The 14,264-nt window shown below is 30.1% G+C and overlaps 2 protein-coding genes across 3 annotated transcripts; one reads left to right on the top strand and one right to left on the bottom strand.

The window, feature by feature from the left end:
* Nucleotides 1–2,545: 2,545 nt before the first annotated feature.
* Nucleotides 2,546–5,122, bottom strand: LOC101497999 (uncharacterized). Of its 2 annotated transcripts, none has more exons than XM_004509977.4 (3): nucleotides 4,962–5,122; nucleotides 4,180–4,500; nucleotides 2,546–2,920 (listed from the first exon to the last, which is right to left on the bottom strand). In XM_004509977.4, the coding sequence occupies exons 2-3, from the start codon at nucleotides 4,448–4,450 to the stop codon at nucleotides 2,841–2,843; spliced, it is 351 nt and encodes a 116-aa protein (XP_004510034.1). In that variant the 5' UTR covers nucleotides 4,451–4,500; nucleotides 4,962–5,122; the 3' UTR covers nucleotides 2,546–2,840. The 2 variants fall into 2 exon arrangements, with proteins under 2 accessions (XP_004510034.1, XP_004510035.1); XM_004509978.4 differs by having other exon boundaries at nucleotides 4,180–4,476.
* Nucleotides 5,123–7,679: 2,557 nt separating this feature from the next.
* On the top strand, nucleotides 7,680–8,297 carry LOC140918744 (uncharacterized). Its single transcript, XM_073363539.1, has one exon. The coding sequence runs from the start codon at nucleotides 7,680–7,682 to the stop codon at nucleotides 8,295–8,297; it is 618 nt and encodes a 205-aa protein (XP_073219640.1).
* Nucleotides 8,298–14,264: the final 5,967 nt, after the last annotated feature.

Below are 14,264 nucleotides of genomic sequence, written 5' to 3'. Positions count from 1 at the left end.
TCAGACCATAAGTAGGTCAGGCCATAGGCCCCTGACGGACGGCCTAGCCTATTCCCATCCCTACCCATATCCCAAAAATACTATTTAAGATTTTATGAATAATTAATATTTAATAAAAATATTGTTTTTTTATTATTTTTTTTTATTTGTAAGATGAATTAAATTGAAAAATGTCAAAAAATTTAAATTAAATATTATGTTTCGAATTCAAATATAAGATCTTTTAGTTGTGTGTAAATTTATTTATCATTTCATTTATGTATAAAAATTAATAATAAAAGGTTTTTTTGCTATTGATTTATTTAGCATTGTGTTTTTCACTTTTGCTGCAAATAATATTTCTTTTCCTTTTTCTTGAAAGTTTGAACAATATTTTGAGGACGAGGTTTTGTTATCAAAATATATTAAGGACGATAGTTTCTAAAGGGAAAAAAAATGAGGTTTCCCATTCGTGAACATGTGGCTTGCACAGATTGCACAGAAAAAAAATGAGGTTTGGTAAAATGAATGACTGAGAAGAATCTATTATTTCAGTTTTGTCATTAGCATGTTTGGAACACAGATTTATCATAGCCTTGCAAATATGAGTTTGGATAGGATAATTTGAAGCCGGCCACAATTTTGTGCTTTATGTTGTGTAATAATAAGTTATATTAACCAATATATTTTTGACGGAATTATATTAATTTAGTTACACAAAAGAGAACATTTTTTGCAAAACGAATTAATAGGTAAGGGTCTTACCAACTAAAAATATTTCAAGAAAAATGAGTTACACTTCTCTCTTTTTCTTCCTTTGTTTTACTTTCATTTTCACATAAATGTACTAAATAACTTAGAAGAAAATGATATTTACTAATAAATTCTATTGATAGTTGATGATGGCAATTATTCATATCTCAATCATGTAGTAGTTAGAGAAAAATAGACAACTCGGAATTCAATAAATTTAAAAATCATAAAAATTAAACTATCTAGTCTATCTTATCTCAAAAGGTTGAGGGTGAAATCCAATTTTTTTTCTCTAGTGCTGATGAAGTCCTAATAATAATTATGTTTCAAGGCTATCTTATCATCTGCTTAGCTAAGGACAAAAACGTAAATAAATTTGACCTTTTATTCTAAGAGAAGATAAGTTCAATTGCTCCTATTGGGTTGGTTGTAATCAGGGGTCTAAGTCATGCTTGTTGATAGGTATATGGCCTAATATAAGATAGGACTATGTCAGGACCGATTTATTTTAAATTAACGAGGCTTAAATTTTTTTAAGAATTTATTTAGAATAAAAAATTAGGTTTCATGCAATTGAAAAAGTATTTAAAGGTTTATTTAATCAAACATAATATAAATTTTTTATTATTATCATATTAAATTTTATATTTTGTATTAATTCATAAAATTTATAACATTTTTTTTAATATTTTTAAAATAAGTTAGAGTCATACTTATAGAATCTAATCAGATTTAACTTATTTTCACCTCAAGCTGTAATTTGGATGAGTCCCCATATAGAGACTCAATTTGCATGTAGATATGTCATACTATAAATAAATTATTAAATACATTTTAATTTTTACTTATATATTTAAGTCTATAAAAGAATATTATGTGGCTGTTCTCTATTCTTGTGTAGCACTCGTTGTGTCTTGAAGAATCATGCTATTCAAATAAAATACTTATTTTTCCATTGTATAAAAAACAAATTAAAAAGCAATAAGTTGACTTTTTATTCTGATCCTCTTACTCTTGTGTAGCTTTTTTGCAACAAAAATAATAATAACTTGGATTGCTTCCTCTTGTAGAATGAAGAGCAATATTATTGTGCAGCCCACTACAAAAATTTACATCAGAATAATCCCATAACAAACTATTATTTTAGTGGTGGTTGATCCAACCGATGTTTGTTCAATATGTAAAAAATACTACTGAATTAAATTTCTGGCAAACTTATTAAATTCATTGTTATTACTAATTCGAAGTATTTTACTATGATCTGGTAGAAAACTTATTAAACTATGGACTACCTTATCCCGCCCTACCAAAATGGGCTAGTTACATATCTTGATATTTCTGAGCTAAGACCTGGATAATTTAATGGAATGTTACATGAATGAAAGCGATTGTGGAAACTGCAAATGGAATTTAAAAAAAGTTTATGTGGCTTTCAAAAAGTCGACCTTTTTATTTGTTTTAATAAAGAAAATTAGATGACTTGAACGGTTCAATGGGCTGCGCTTATCTTTTATTCCATGAGATTGTAATTCAACTAAGCATGATTAGGAATTTCTTCACTTTCATCATATACTACAGAAAAATGCAGTTTTTAAACTATGTCAGTATTTCTTTAGCCAAAACAAAGATAACCAAAATAAACATTTATCTTCAAGCAAAAGCCACAGAGTATACATCCTTTATCTGTAAGGCTACCTTTCATTATACAGAAAGAAATTTAATTTGGTGGAGGGAAGAATGACTGGCCTGAGAACATTACTCCCTAATACAGTGGAAATTTTAGAAAGAGAGGAAACCTCAATGACTACTATCCTTGACAAAACTTGTAACAAGCAAACTTCAGTATGATGTTGATTCCACATAATTAAAATAAGCTCATTTTAAGGGAACAAAACAGGCAATGATGCTTAATACAACAATTTCACACTAAACTTTTAAGTTATTTTCTAATCTTACAAAACTCTAATGCATATCCTTTCTAAATCTTTTTACCTCATTTTCTAACCCCCATTGTACAATTTTATTTAATCTATACGAACCATACAAATAAGTTGCACCCAAATCTGATCATCATGACTGAGAGTTTTGGAAGGTATAACTCAAATCCTCTAGTAATCAGGGATGGCAGAGAAGCGATATCCTTTGGCGCCCCTCCATGCATAATACGCAAGTCGTGTCTCATAAAAGCCTGTAACAAGAAAATAATACAAGGTATATAAGCCAACAAAAAGTCCTCATGACAGATAAGTTAAGCAGAGCAGAGTTAAATGGCTGATAATCAGAGAAAGGATGCATGGTAGATACAAATTAAAATGTATTCTCTATCAATGAGGTGCATCCAGTAACAAAAAGTAGCAACACATTTAAAACTAATGAACAAATAAAACAGGTGAAAAATCATGTCAAGCAACATCATTTCACAAATAAATATGATTGAAAGAAATAATTTATTTGTAATGGTGGTGACCATAATTATAGGGATGGAGATCACCTGCCCCCATTCCATGCCCATTTGCTCCTGACCCACTTCAACAATAATTATGACACCAAAAAATTAGTGTTATTTAACAAAGTTTAGTGGGGATATAAAGTCGTTTTGGTAGCTGGGGTGAGACAGTTATGGAGTGGAGTAATAAGGAGATCACGGGTTTTATCTCCACCCTCAACATAACACTAACAATTATTAACAATACTAACATAACTACAATTGGCTATTCCAAAAAAAAAATAACAAAGTTGTGTTGCTACATGTCCCAAGAACACAACATACTGGTAAAACGTATGTAAGTGTTGTGTGGACATCGGGAACATGGTTTTGAACCCAAGTACACTCCATTTCCTCACTCCGTCAAGAGTTGGGTTGTTATAAATGACACTTTAATCCTAGGTGGTATATTTAAAGTGGTGGGACATGTGATCTGGGATCTATAATTGTATGCCTATCATCTGCAATTCTACTTCAGAAACAGTATGCAATTTATTTCTACATAATAAAGCAGAAACATTTCCATGTAACAATCTATGTACAGATCTAGGTAAGGATCTTGTGTATCATCCCATTACCTTGGAACAGTTCTTAATGATTCATTGAAAAGATGATGGTGCATACAAGGAGGCTGTGTAATTATGTAATTTATGATTTACAATTATTTCTCTGCTAGTCATTAACTGAATCTACTATCATCAATTTCACCAAATTGTTCGAACATTTAGAAAGTTGGAGTGCAGTATACTGGTTAGTTTTTCTGATTGTAAATCTATAAGCCCTTCAGCAAAATTATCTTTATGGATCTGAATGTATAGCAGTCAACAAACATGACTTATCCAACAGCATATTTGCAGTCTCAAAGAACTGTCAAAATTAATTTCCTTGTTGTTTATATTAATTAAATCAGAGTACCTAGCACACATAAACAATGCATACAACATTCTGGGACTTCAACGTACCTGGGAGAAAGCTCAAAACTCCTAATGCTAAAAGTCCATAAGCTTGAGACCGTTCTCCACCCATATGACCAGTGAAAATAAAGTATGATAGAAACAGAAGTCCTGTACCAAGAAATAACAGGAAGATTGCAAGGGCAATAGATTTCCAGGGAACTCTTTCCAAGGCTTTCGGCATGTAATCAAATCGAGGGTCAAATGGCCTACTTTGATCACCAATATAATCATCCTCATCTGTGGGAAGAGAGCTGTAACGAACACGTCTAGTTGCCATATCCAATCTTTCTTAGTTCTATGTTCCTAAGATTGTCAATCCAAAATGATCTGAGATCCTCAACCCAAATAAAAAAAACTCATGTTAGATTTAGAGCCTGAGACACAGACTAACAGATACAGGGCCGGTCCTACGATATTTGGTGCCCTAAGCTAACTATAAAAATGAAACTTCGTGATCATTATATTTTTTCTTGCAAAAACAGTAATAATTTATTCATTATAATCAAAATTCTTCAAAAAATCATTTGCAAGTCATGATTTCAAGGCTACAGTTAAAAAACCACATGAAAATCAATCTCAAATCAGAGAAAAAAATCAAGTCACAATTTTTGAAAAAAATCCCTTCTCCTCCTCCACAAAGTAGGCGATGTTTCAAAAACATAACATAATAGAAGAACAATAATTCAATGAAACAAAACACCAAAAAAAACAATCAAAACAACCATTGAAACAGCATAAAAGAAGAATAAATAAGAGAAAAAACTTGGTAAGGATGAATAGAAATGAACCAAAACTAATCGATTGAGAATGAATGAAGCACGGTGCCGTGTTGCCGGAAAACGGTGCCGGAAGGTGGGTGATGGCAAAGTGAGGATGGTTTTGGAGTTTTGGGTGAAAGGGTAGATGGAATAGTAAGTAACGAGAGTAAAAAGAGAAAACAAAACTATTTATATGGTTTTTAGTTTTAATAGAAAACCATCTCAAGTTAAGGTAGAAAAATAACACTCAACATTTTAATAATTTTAATTTAGTGTAACGCGTTTTAATAGATATTATTATGTAAATTATATCAATATTATGAAAATAATTAAATGTTATCAATAACTTACTATTATAATTTTTAATTTTGATTGAGTTGTTAAAATATCTATATTGATTTTTAATTTATTTTAAAATAATTTTGTTATCAAGATTATAATAATTATTTTATTTTACATAAATTTTAAGATGTGTGAAACGTAGTTTTTATTCATTATCATATAATGGTTTAATTATTATATTTATTTGTACTTTATTCTGGATAAAGTATTATTTTAACAAACTCATAATTTATTATAATATTTACATTTGATTTAATAATCAAAATTAAAATTATATACTAAAGTGAATAGTTGACATTAAAATAGCTAAAAGATCAAATAATAATGTTTTCATTGGCCTTTAGTTTTAGTTTTATTTAATCATGATTATAAAGAAATCCAATGAGGTGTTTTAGACATTCATTTATGTTATATATTGTGATTTATTCACTTTTACTAAAATTCATCTCTCTTATTAATACTATGTATTTTTTTCACCGTTGAAAATCAACATTTATGTGACAATTAAATTGACGTTTAAAGGGGTTATAATGTTACAAGCACCTCAATTAGTAGTAGGTCCAAATGTATGTAAACTTAACTCTTAAGTCATAGTTTCGATTTTCACGTAAGACAAAAATTAGTTAATTTTCAAGAAATAGAGGACGGGAAGACCATAAATAAGAGTGTCGAGATCGAGTGTTTACAAAAAAGGTGAACTCCTAGGGGTTAAGTCAACGGTTAATTCACTCTCATTATCAATTGAACTAGACAAACTCGCTAATTTTCAATGATGGAAAATGGGGACAAGAAGATCGTGAATAATAATATCGATAAGAGGGATTAGATTGTTACACCTTGTGGTCCTTGTCTGACTCAAAGTATTGAAATATGTAGTTGCAAGTAGAAAATACTTAATTTAAGCACACAAAAACCATACACTAATACTTGCTTTGTTGTTCTCTTTGAAGATTAACATGTTAAAGAAAGATAATTATATCCACTCTCAAAATACAAGTCTTTGTTATATGCATGGTCTTTGAAAACCAAGTGACTTCTTTAACAGAAAAAACAATGAGTACAATTCAATTAGTGCACTTGCTCCACAAAATAAAGTGACTTCTTTAAAAGAAAACTTCTGCAATGAACTTTTTAGATTTGTTGGAACACAAAGTTTGATTGAAAGAGAGTAACCAATCGATTGATAAGAAAAATAATGTGTTTGGTCCTATTAATAGTTCAATAAGTAGATATTTAGACTTCCGAATGCATGAAACATATCAAAATGAAGAACAAGCATTACTTTTGTTGGTTTCACTACTCAAATCTTATAAACTACTAGTGCAGACAATGTTAATAAACTAGAGTAGGTAATGTGTGTCGCGATAATTTTTATGAAGACAATCAAATATTAGTAACTAAAGGTGGGTAAGAAAAAAGTATGAGTATTGTCAAATGTCAAGTGTCATTTTTTAATCACATACAGATTATAATTGTTCAAAATTTTAAATATTTAAAAAAGTTGAAGAGTGCATCTTTTGCAAATGTGATAGACAAGTCATGAGAATGGTCTTTTACTCTCTTAGGAGGAATTGATGACAAATTTAAGAAATGTAACAACTTAGGATCAACTTAGGATATAGTGAGATTGTAGATTAAGTATGAAGAATGGATCTGCATGTAAATTTATAAATTGTCTTTTGCTATTTTTTTTAGTAACCATTAAAATTTTAAAATTGCAACGGGTTGAAATCGCATCCTGTTAAACAATAGGAGAACTAGTACTAAAGTATTTGCAACAGGTTGAAATACCTATTGTGCACTAAAATTCCACCCAATAGGGATTAATATAGATATAGTTAGTTAATAGTTGGTAATTAGTTTGTTAGCCTTATATAAAGACTTCACATGATGGAACATTTTGTATCACTTGTACTCATTTCAATATAATTTATTTTCAATTAAGGACACTTATTTAGGAATAAAAAAAAGTTTTGTATAGAAAAGAATATTGTTTAGATTTTTAAATAATTGACTGTAAAACTTCAAGACATTATTACTATATTTGAATATGACATTTTGTTAGCATATTATTTTCATGATAACTTTATTAAGTTCCTTAATAGGGAACACTTAAAATGGGGTCCAACATAAATCTTAGAGGCTATACGGTATTCGTATATTGACAAGGTCGATCCAACAATTACAAGCACTATAGAGTAACAAATATAATGTTCCAAAGTAAAAGAAAACCTTTAACTTTAATGATTCTAGTGATCTGGCTAGCTTATGCACTTTATAGATTAATTAAGCAAGGCATATGCTTAATTAAAAAACATATATTATTTTTTATCTTGTGTTACATGTGATTCCTTTCCAAGCATGATACATATATTTAGATATATAAGATACATATTAATTTCAACCATGAATTCCATCACTAGAGAGACAGAGACGATGAGGCACATAGGTTCAATTGAAAAAATGAAAGAGCCATATATGTTGGCAAAAAGATATGATTGGAAAGGGTTTTTTGAGTTTTTCCAAAACCACAAAGATCTGTTAAACAAACAAATTGATTTACACCATAACACTCCTTTTCATTATGCAGCACATTGTGGGAGTAAAGAAATTTACAACAAAATGCTATCATTGGTTGATCCATTGGAAATACAAAAAGTGTTGAGGATGAGAGATGACATGGATAACACACCACTTCATGAAGTGGCATTCTCAGGAGAAGTGGAAATGGCTAAGAGTATATTGCAGAAAGAGGAGGAAGAAGAGTCAGAACAGTTTCCTCAGCCATTGTTAGAAATGAGAAATAAACTTGGAGAAACTCCTGTTTATAGAGCAGCTGCACTTGGGAAGACAAATTTGCTAAAGTTCTTCGTTGATGAATTGATGGTGGATTTAAGGGATCACTTTCATAGAAATGGAGATAAGATGTCCATTCTTCACACTGCTGTTATTGACCAATTCTTTGGTTTCTCTCTCACTCTCTTTTTCAAATCAATAGCAACTTATCAGCATGCAATGATATAATATAACACTGGTCTCAACCCACATAGATATATGCTAACCATATACATTCAAATATTCTAGTAACTTTTATTAAAGCATTTAATGTGGATCACTTTAATGGTTGGTTGACGGTGGATTAATGTAACTTTTATAAATTAACATCTTTCTATATCTTTACAATCAAAACAATAATCTAACTGATAGTAGTTCAACGTGTTGAGTTTAGAGAAACACTTTTTTTAAATTAATATCGATTGAGTTATTGTGTCAGTTGTAAACAATAGAAGGATTGCTCACTTATATGAGTATCGTCAATATTTGTTAGAATTTTATATAACTTTTTAAAACATTGGTTATTGGTGGACCATCTATGAAAATAGTCTCCGGTACATCCGCCACTTTTTGATAGACATTTTCTATAAACTTTAATGATTAGTGAAACTCAATTGGGTTTGTTGGGTCATGAAGAGTTGGGAAGATCATTACATAAAGTTAAGAACAAACATATAAGTAGGTTGAACACCATATCTTCGTTCAAAAACTTAAGAGTTTGTTTTGGAGAGTTTCAAATAACTATATCTATATTTATATATATATATATATATATATATTTGAGATGGTTGAGGAAGAAATAAAATAGAGGTATGAATAGAAAATGTGGTAGGACATCGGGATATATATAAGTGGTAGGACCCTAAACCATATCATAAATATTGTATGTAATAGATGATATATATCTTAAAAAGTTATTGTTAGTGATCGTTAATTTTATTGTTTTGACCTTAGTTACATTTCTGATATGGTTTAGTTATTTTTGTTATTATTTTGGTTAAGAGTTGTTTCTAGTTAGTTTTGATTTCTAAATTATACCTTTGGTATATATATAAGGATTTACTCTTTTAGTTAATTTGTAAATAAGTGATCAATTTAATAAAAGAAATTGAGGTATGATTCGTACTTCCTCCTTTGTTTTTCATCATCTTCATCACTAATATAGTTAAATACATTTCTCATCCTTCAATTCTCAATAGAATCCTTTCATTCCAAAATTCTTCCATAATTTGTTCTTTTTTTGTGCATCATTGTTTAGGGTTTCTTGCCCCAATTTTCACCTTCAGCATCAATTCTGTCTTGGTTCTTTTGCCATGTCTTCAACCTCTATCTCCAACGATGAAAGTTTCATTCTTGGTTCTACTTTCACTCTCACTACCACCAACGATCTCAACTATTGGAGTGTCATGTTTGATCCATATTACATGTATCTAAGCGATAATCTTAGAATTTCTCTAGTCATTCCTTCTTTAATAGGTGAGAACTATCACTCTTTGCTGTGTTCACTTATGGTTGTGTTGTGTTCCAAAAATTAAACTTTGTTCCATTGACTTTACTAGTTCTCCGAAATTTCTAAGAAATTTCCTTGTGATCGGTGTAATATCATGATTACGTCATGGATTAATTGTTGGTGTAAGCCCTATTGACAATTTATTTATTTATTTCGTATATTATATTTCATATCATGAGGTTAAATCATAAATAAATATATATATATATATTACTAAATAAAAATAACACAAATTTTTAAAAATAAAAATAGAAGAACTCTTATTTATTTATTCGTACGATTATTTTCACTATTTTATCTTGTAAGCCAAAGTCCATGACTTAATTGTGCTACATTTTGAGTGTATAATAATGCGCAGCCAAGTCCAACTTCGCTACATATCACATGCCTTGTGATTGCACACACGCATGCAAAAGTTTTATACAATAGTATAATTATATATATATATATATATATATTATTTTATATGTTATTGACTATATAGCATGAAAAAGTCCTTAGAATAGATAGTTTGTTCAATAGAATATCAAGTGTGACTTGATCATGAGACTATATTGAACATTATAATACTATTTTTAAAATATATGTAGTCAAAGTGTCATTGTTAATTAGGACGACAATAATACACTTAGACTATTATGTGAATAAACTGATAATCAAATCTTAAGGGTCATGGATATGAGATGTCAAATAGTCACATAGGTATAAATATTAAGAGTAATATTTATACTGGATTGACTAGTCATGAGAATGCTAAATAATTGTTGTGTAAGTGTCATTAACAATTATCATGAAACCATAGTGAGTAGTCCTTCAACTTGAATTCACTACGACCACTACATGGAGAGTTGTAGGCTTTAAGACCATCAAATATTTTCTACAAACAGAACAATCATAAAGGTGGCTATTGAGTCTACAATAAACGATATGGAGGGGTGTTAGTGATACAAATAAGATATGTCTCTCCTACATAACAGAAGTTATATCTTGGGCCTCTCGATCGAGTAAGATTGTAGAAATACATGGTCATGCTAGAATGAACCAATATGTGATATTAGGTCTATTGGTATTTATTTATGTGTCTACTCTGAGATCGAAAAATAGATAATTGGACATTGCAAAGGTAGCAAACATTATGACTTGCAATCAATTAGATATTTATACAAAAGGGTAGTTACTACATTGTATATTATGGTTGAGTAAGGTTAAAATCTTATCCTCATTTTTTTTTATAAATTGGACGGTAATGATGTATTATTAGATCTCACTCATTATTTATAATATTTAATATTAATTTAATATTTTATCTCTAAAGTATTTTTTTTTCTCTTTATATAACATTAAAAAAGAAAATGAGTTTTAAAAAATAAGAAGGGGATAGAGTTTTGTACCAGGCACCCCCCAATTTTACCTGCCACCCCCCAGTATTTTTTAAAGACTATTATACCCCTCTGTAAAACAGTATAAAAGCATAAAAAAATTACCATTCTGATTTCACACCCCACCACCTTCGAAAATTTTGAAAAAAAATGTAGGATTCGAAAGTTTAAAAGTTTCGAAATGCACTTCAGTAAGTTACTCGAAACTTTTGTAATTTTAAAACCTTCGAAATGCAATTTCTTTCAAAAAAAATACAAATTTTCGAAAATTTGGATAAACACCAAATTTTCGAAATGGACATTATTCGAATATTTGGTTGCATTTGAAAGTTTCGAAATAAAATAATGCTTCGAAAAATTAGCCTTTCACGAAACTTTCAAAATGTATATTCGAATTTTAGAAATTTCGAAATGAAATTTGTTCTTCGAAAGTTTGGCTTTCCACAAAAGTTTTGAAATTATTATTCCAATTTTTAAGATTTTCGAAAATCAGATTTCGAACTTTTTACAATAAGTCAAAGTTTTGAAATGTTTTTTAATTTTTTTTTAAATTCAATATTTATGTTAGAAATTATTTTTAATTTTTTTTTAAAATTCAATATTTAGAATATTATTTTTAATTAAATTTGTTACTAATTTTGAAATTAGGTATGAGTAGAGTTGATGCTTCTGCTTCAAAAAATGTTATAGATTCTACAGAAAAATTCACCACTGATCAGGTATTATTATTACTACTGATGATTCATCACCGATTAAATTTTTATTATAGCGATATAGTTAATGTTTTATTTGAAACGTATTTTGTAGGTATTTTCTTCTCCAGAAGCTGTATTTGAATGGGCAAAAACCATTGGAAGACAAAATGGAATTTTAATTGTTACCATTCGATCAGATAAAGCAAACGGAATTATGGGAAGAAAAGACAAATTGATTTGGGATGCGAAAGAGGTGGAAGATATAATTCATAATCAAAAAAATCAGTAACTTGCTCTCATAAGGAAAACTGTCCATTTACTCTCAGATGTGTACCATTAAGTGTCGGTGAAGGATGGAAAATTAGTGTTCGCTGTGGGACACACAATCATAAATTACTTGATACTGTAACCAGTCATTCTTATTTGGGGCGTTTAAACAAAGAAGAGAGGAAATTTGTCAATGATATGACAAAGTATAAGCTTGCAGCCAGATTCATTCTAAATGCTTTGAAAGTGAGAAATGAAACCAATGTCACTATTCCCAGTCAAATATATAAAGCAAGGAGTACTTATCGATCATCATTGAGAGGTTCGTACACAGAAATGCAGCATCTGTTGAAGTTAATACAACAAGAAAATTATGTGCATTGGACAAGAAGACAGGAAAATTCTGATATTTTGAGAGATATTTTTTGGACGCATCCTGATTGTATAAAGTTGTTAAACACATTTCATTTTGTTTTGATATGTGATAGCACATACAAAACAAACAGATATCGGTTACCATTACTTGAAATAGTCGGTGTCACATCTACTAGTTTGACATTTTCAGTTGGGTTTTCTTATTTGGAAAAAGAGCGACAAGATAACTTCATCTGGGCATTTGAAAATGTACGAATGTTGTTCAAATCCGAGTCTTTGATTTCTAAAGTTATTGTGACTGATAGAGATCTTGCCATGATGAATGTGATTAGTGTTGTGTTTCCTACTTCAATACATTTGCTATGTCGTTTTCATATTGAAAAAAATGTTGGGGCAAAATGCAAACAATATGTCAAAAAGGATAGACAAGAAGAAGTAATAGATTTATGGAAAAAGATTGTCTATTCGACTAGTGTGGAAGAGTGTGATTATCATTTGTAACAATTTGAGCTATTGTGTGCCGATATTATTCTTTTTGTTGATTATGTGAAAGATTCATGGTTAACACCTTACAAAGAAAGGTTTGTCAACGTTTGGATCAATAGAGTGATGCATTAGGGGAACACAACATCTAACAAGTATTTTTAAAATATGAATTGTGTTATTTTAGCAAACATGATTTACTAGTTTATGTGATTTGTTTTAATTTGTGTTATTTAATTTATTTGTAGAGTTGAGTCTGCTCATTGGAGATTGAAAAACATGCTTCAAACTAGTTTTGGTGATTTGTGTAAAAGTTGGGATGCAGTGAATATGATGTTGAAGAACCAAATATGTATCATTCAATCTTCTTTTCAGAAAACCATCAAGGACGTTGAGCACGGGTATAATTCACAATTTTTTCAAAATCTACATCACTGTGTATCAAGAAAATGTGTGAAAGAAATTGATAAATAGTTGGAAAGGGTGAAGATTGTAGGTACTAACAAAACAGAATGTGGTTGTTCAATTAGAACAACTCATGGATTACCATGTGCTTGTGAGTTGGCTAAGTTGCAGATAAATGGTAATGCTATCCCTTTAGATAGCATTCATGATTTTTGGAAACAGTTAAGCATTGCACATGAATTAGAGGATGAAGAATCTTTATCAGATTATGACTTTTCTGAAGAGTTGGAAGCAATGAAAGCGTACATGAAGACACACGATATTATAAGTCAAAGGATATTCAAGGCAAAGGTGCGTGAAGTTGTATTTCCACATACCACATCAATACTTGCACCACCAGAGAAAGTGAGAACCAAAGGAGCTGGTAAAAAGAAAAAAGAATTTGATACTCCTCGTGATCCTTCATATTGGGAGTATGTTGATGCCTCTCAAGAATCTGCAAAGGCAAGGCAACCATCTCAATCATCTCAACGTTCTGCAAGGCAACAATCTCAATCATCTCAACATTCTTTTAAGACACAATTTCCTACTTATATACGTCCGTATATTGAGGACATAGTAGATGTTGTGGCTGATGGAAATTGTGGGTTTCGTGCAATTGCAGCATTGCTAGGTTGGACCGAAGAATCTTGGGCTTTAGTTCGATCACAATTGGATAAAGAGATTGGTCTACATAAAGATGTTTATTCTAATGTTTTTGATGACAATGTTGAATCAGTGCGGAACTCATTGAAAATATCAAAATTGGGTGCTCAAGGAAAAGATAAGTGGATGTCTTTACCAGACTTGGGTTACGTGATAGCAACACTATATAATGTCATATTGGTGTCGTTGTCTCGTAATCTGAATATGACATTTTTCCCGCTAAACAAATCACCATCGAAAGAGACCTTTGGGCAGTCTTTACTAGCAATTGGATTTGTTAACGAGAATCATTGGGTACAGGTAAAATTAATGCTTAATGTTGTTTATTAAATTAATG

Source organism: Cicer arietinum, chromosome 7, assembly GCF_000331145.2.
Source record: "Cicer arietinum cultivar CDC Frontier isolate Library 1 chromosome 7, Cicar.CDCFrontier_v2.0, whole genome shotgun sequence".
In the NCBI taxonomy this organism is placed as follows: Eukaryota; Viridiplantae; Streptophyta; class Magnoliopsida; order Fabales; family Fabaceae; genus Cicer; species Cicer arietinum.
The sequence above is the reverse complement of the archived record's forward strand: the minus strand, read 5'-3'. Positions and strand labels throughout refer to the sequence as shown.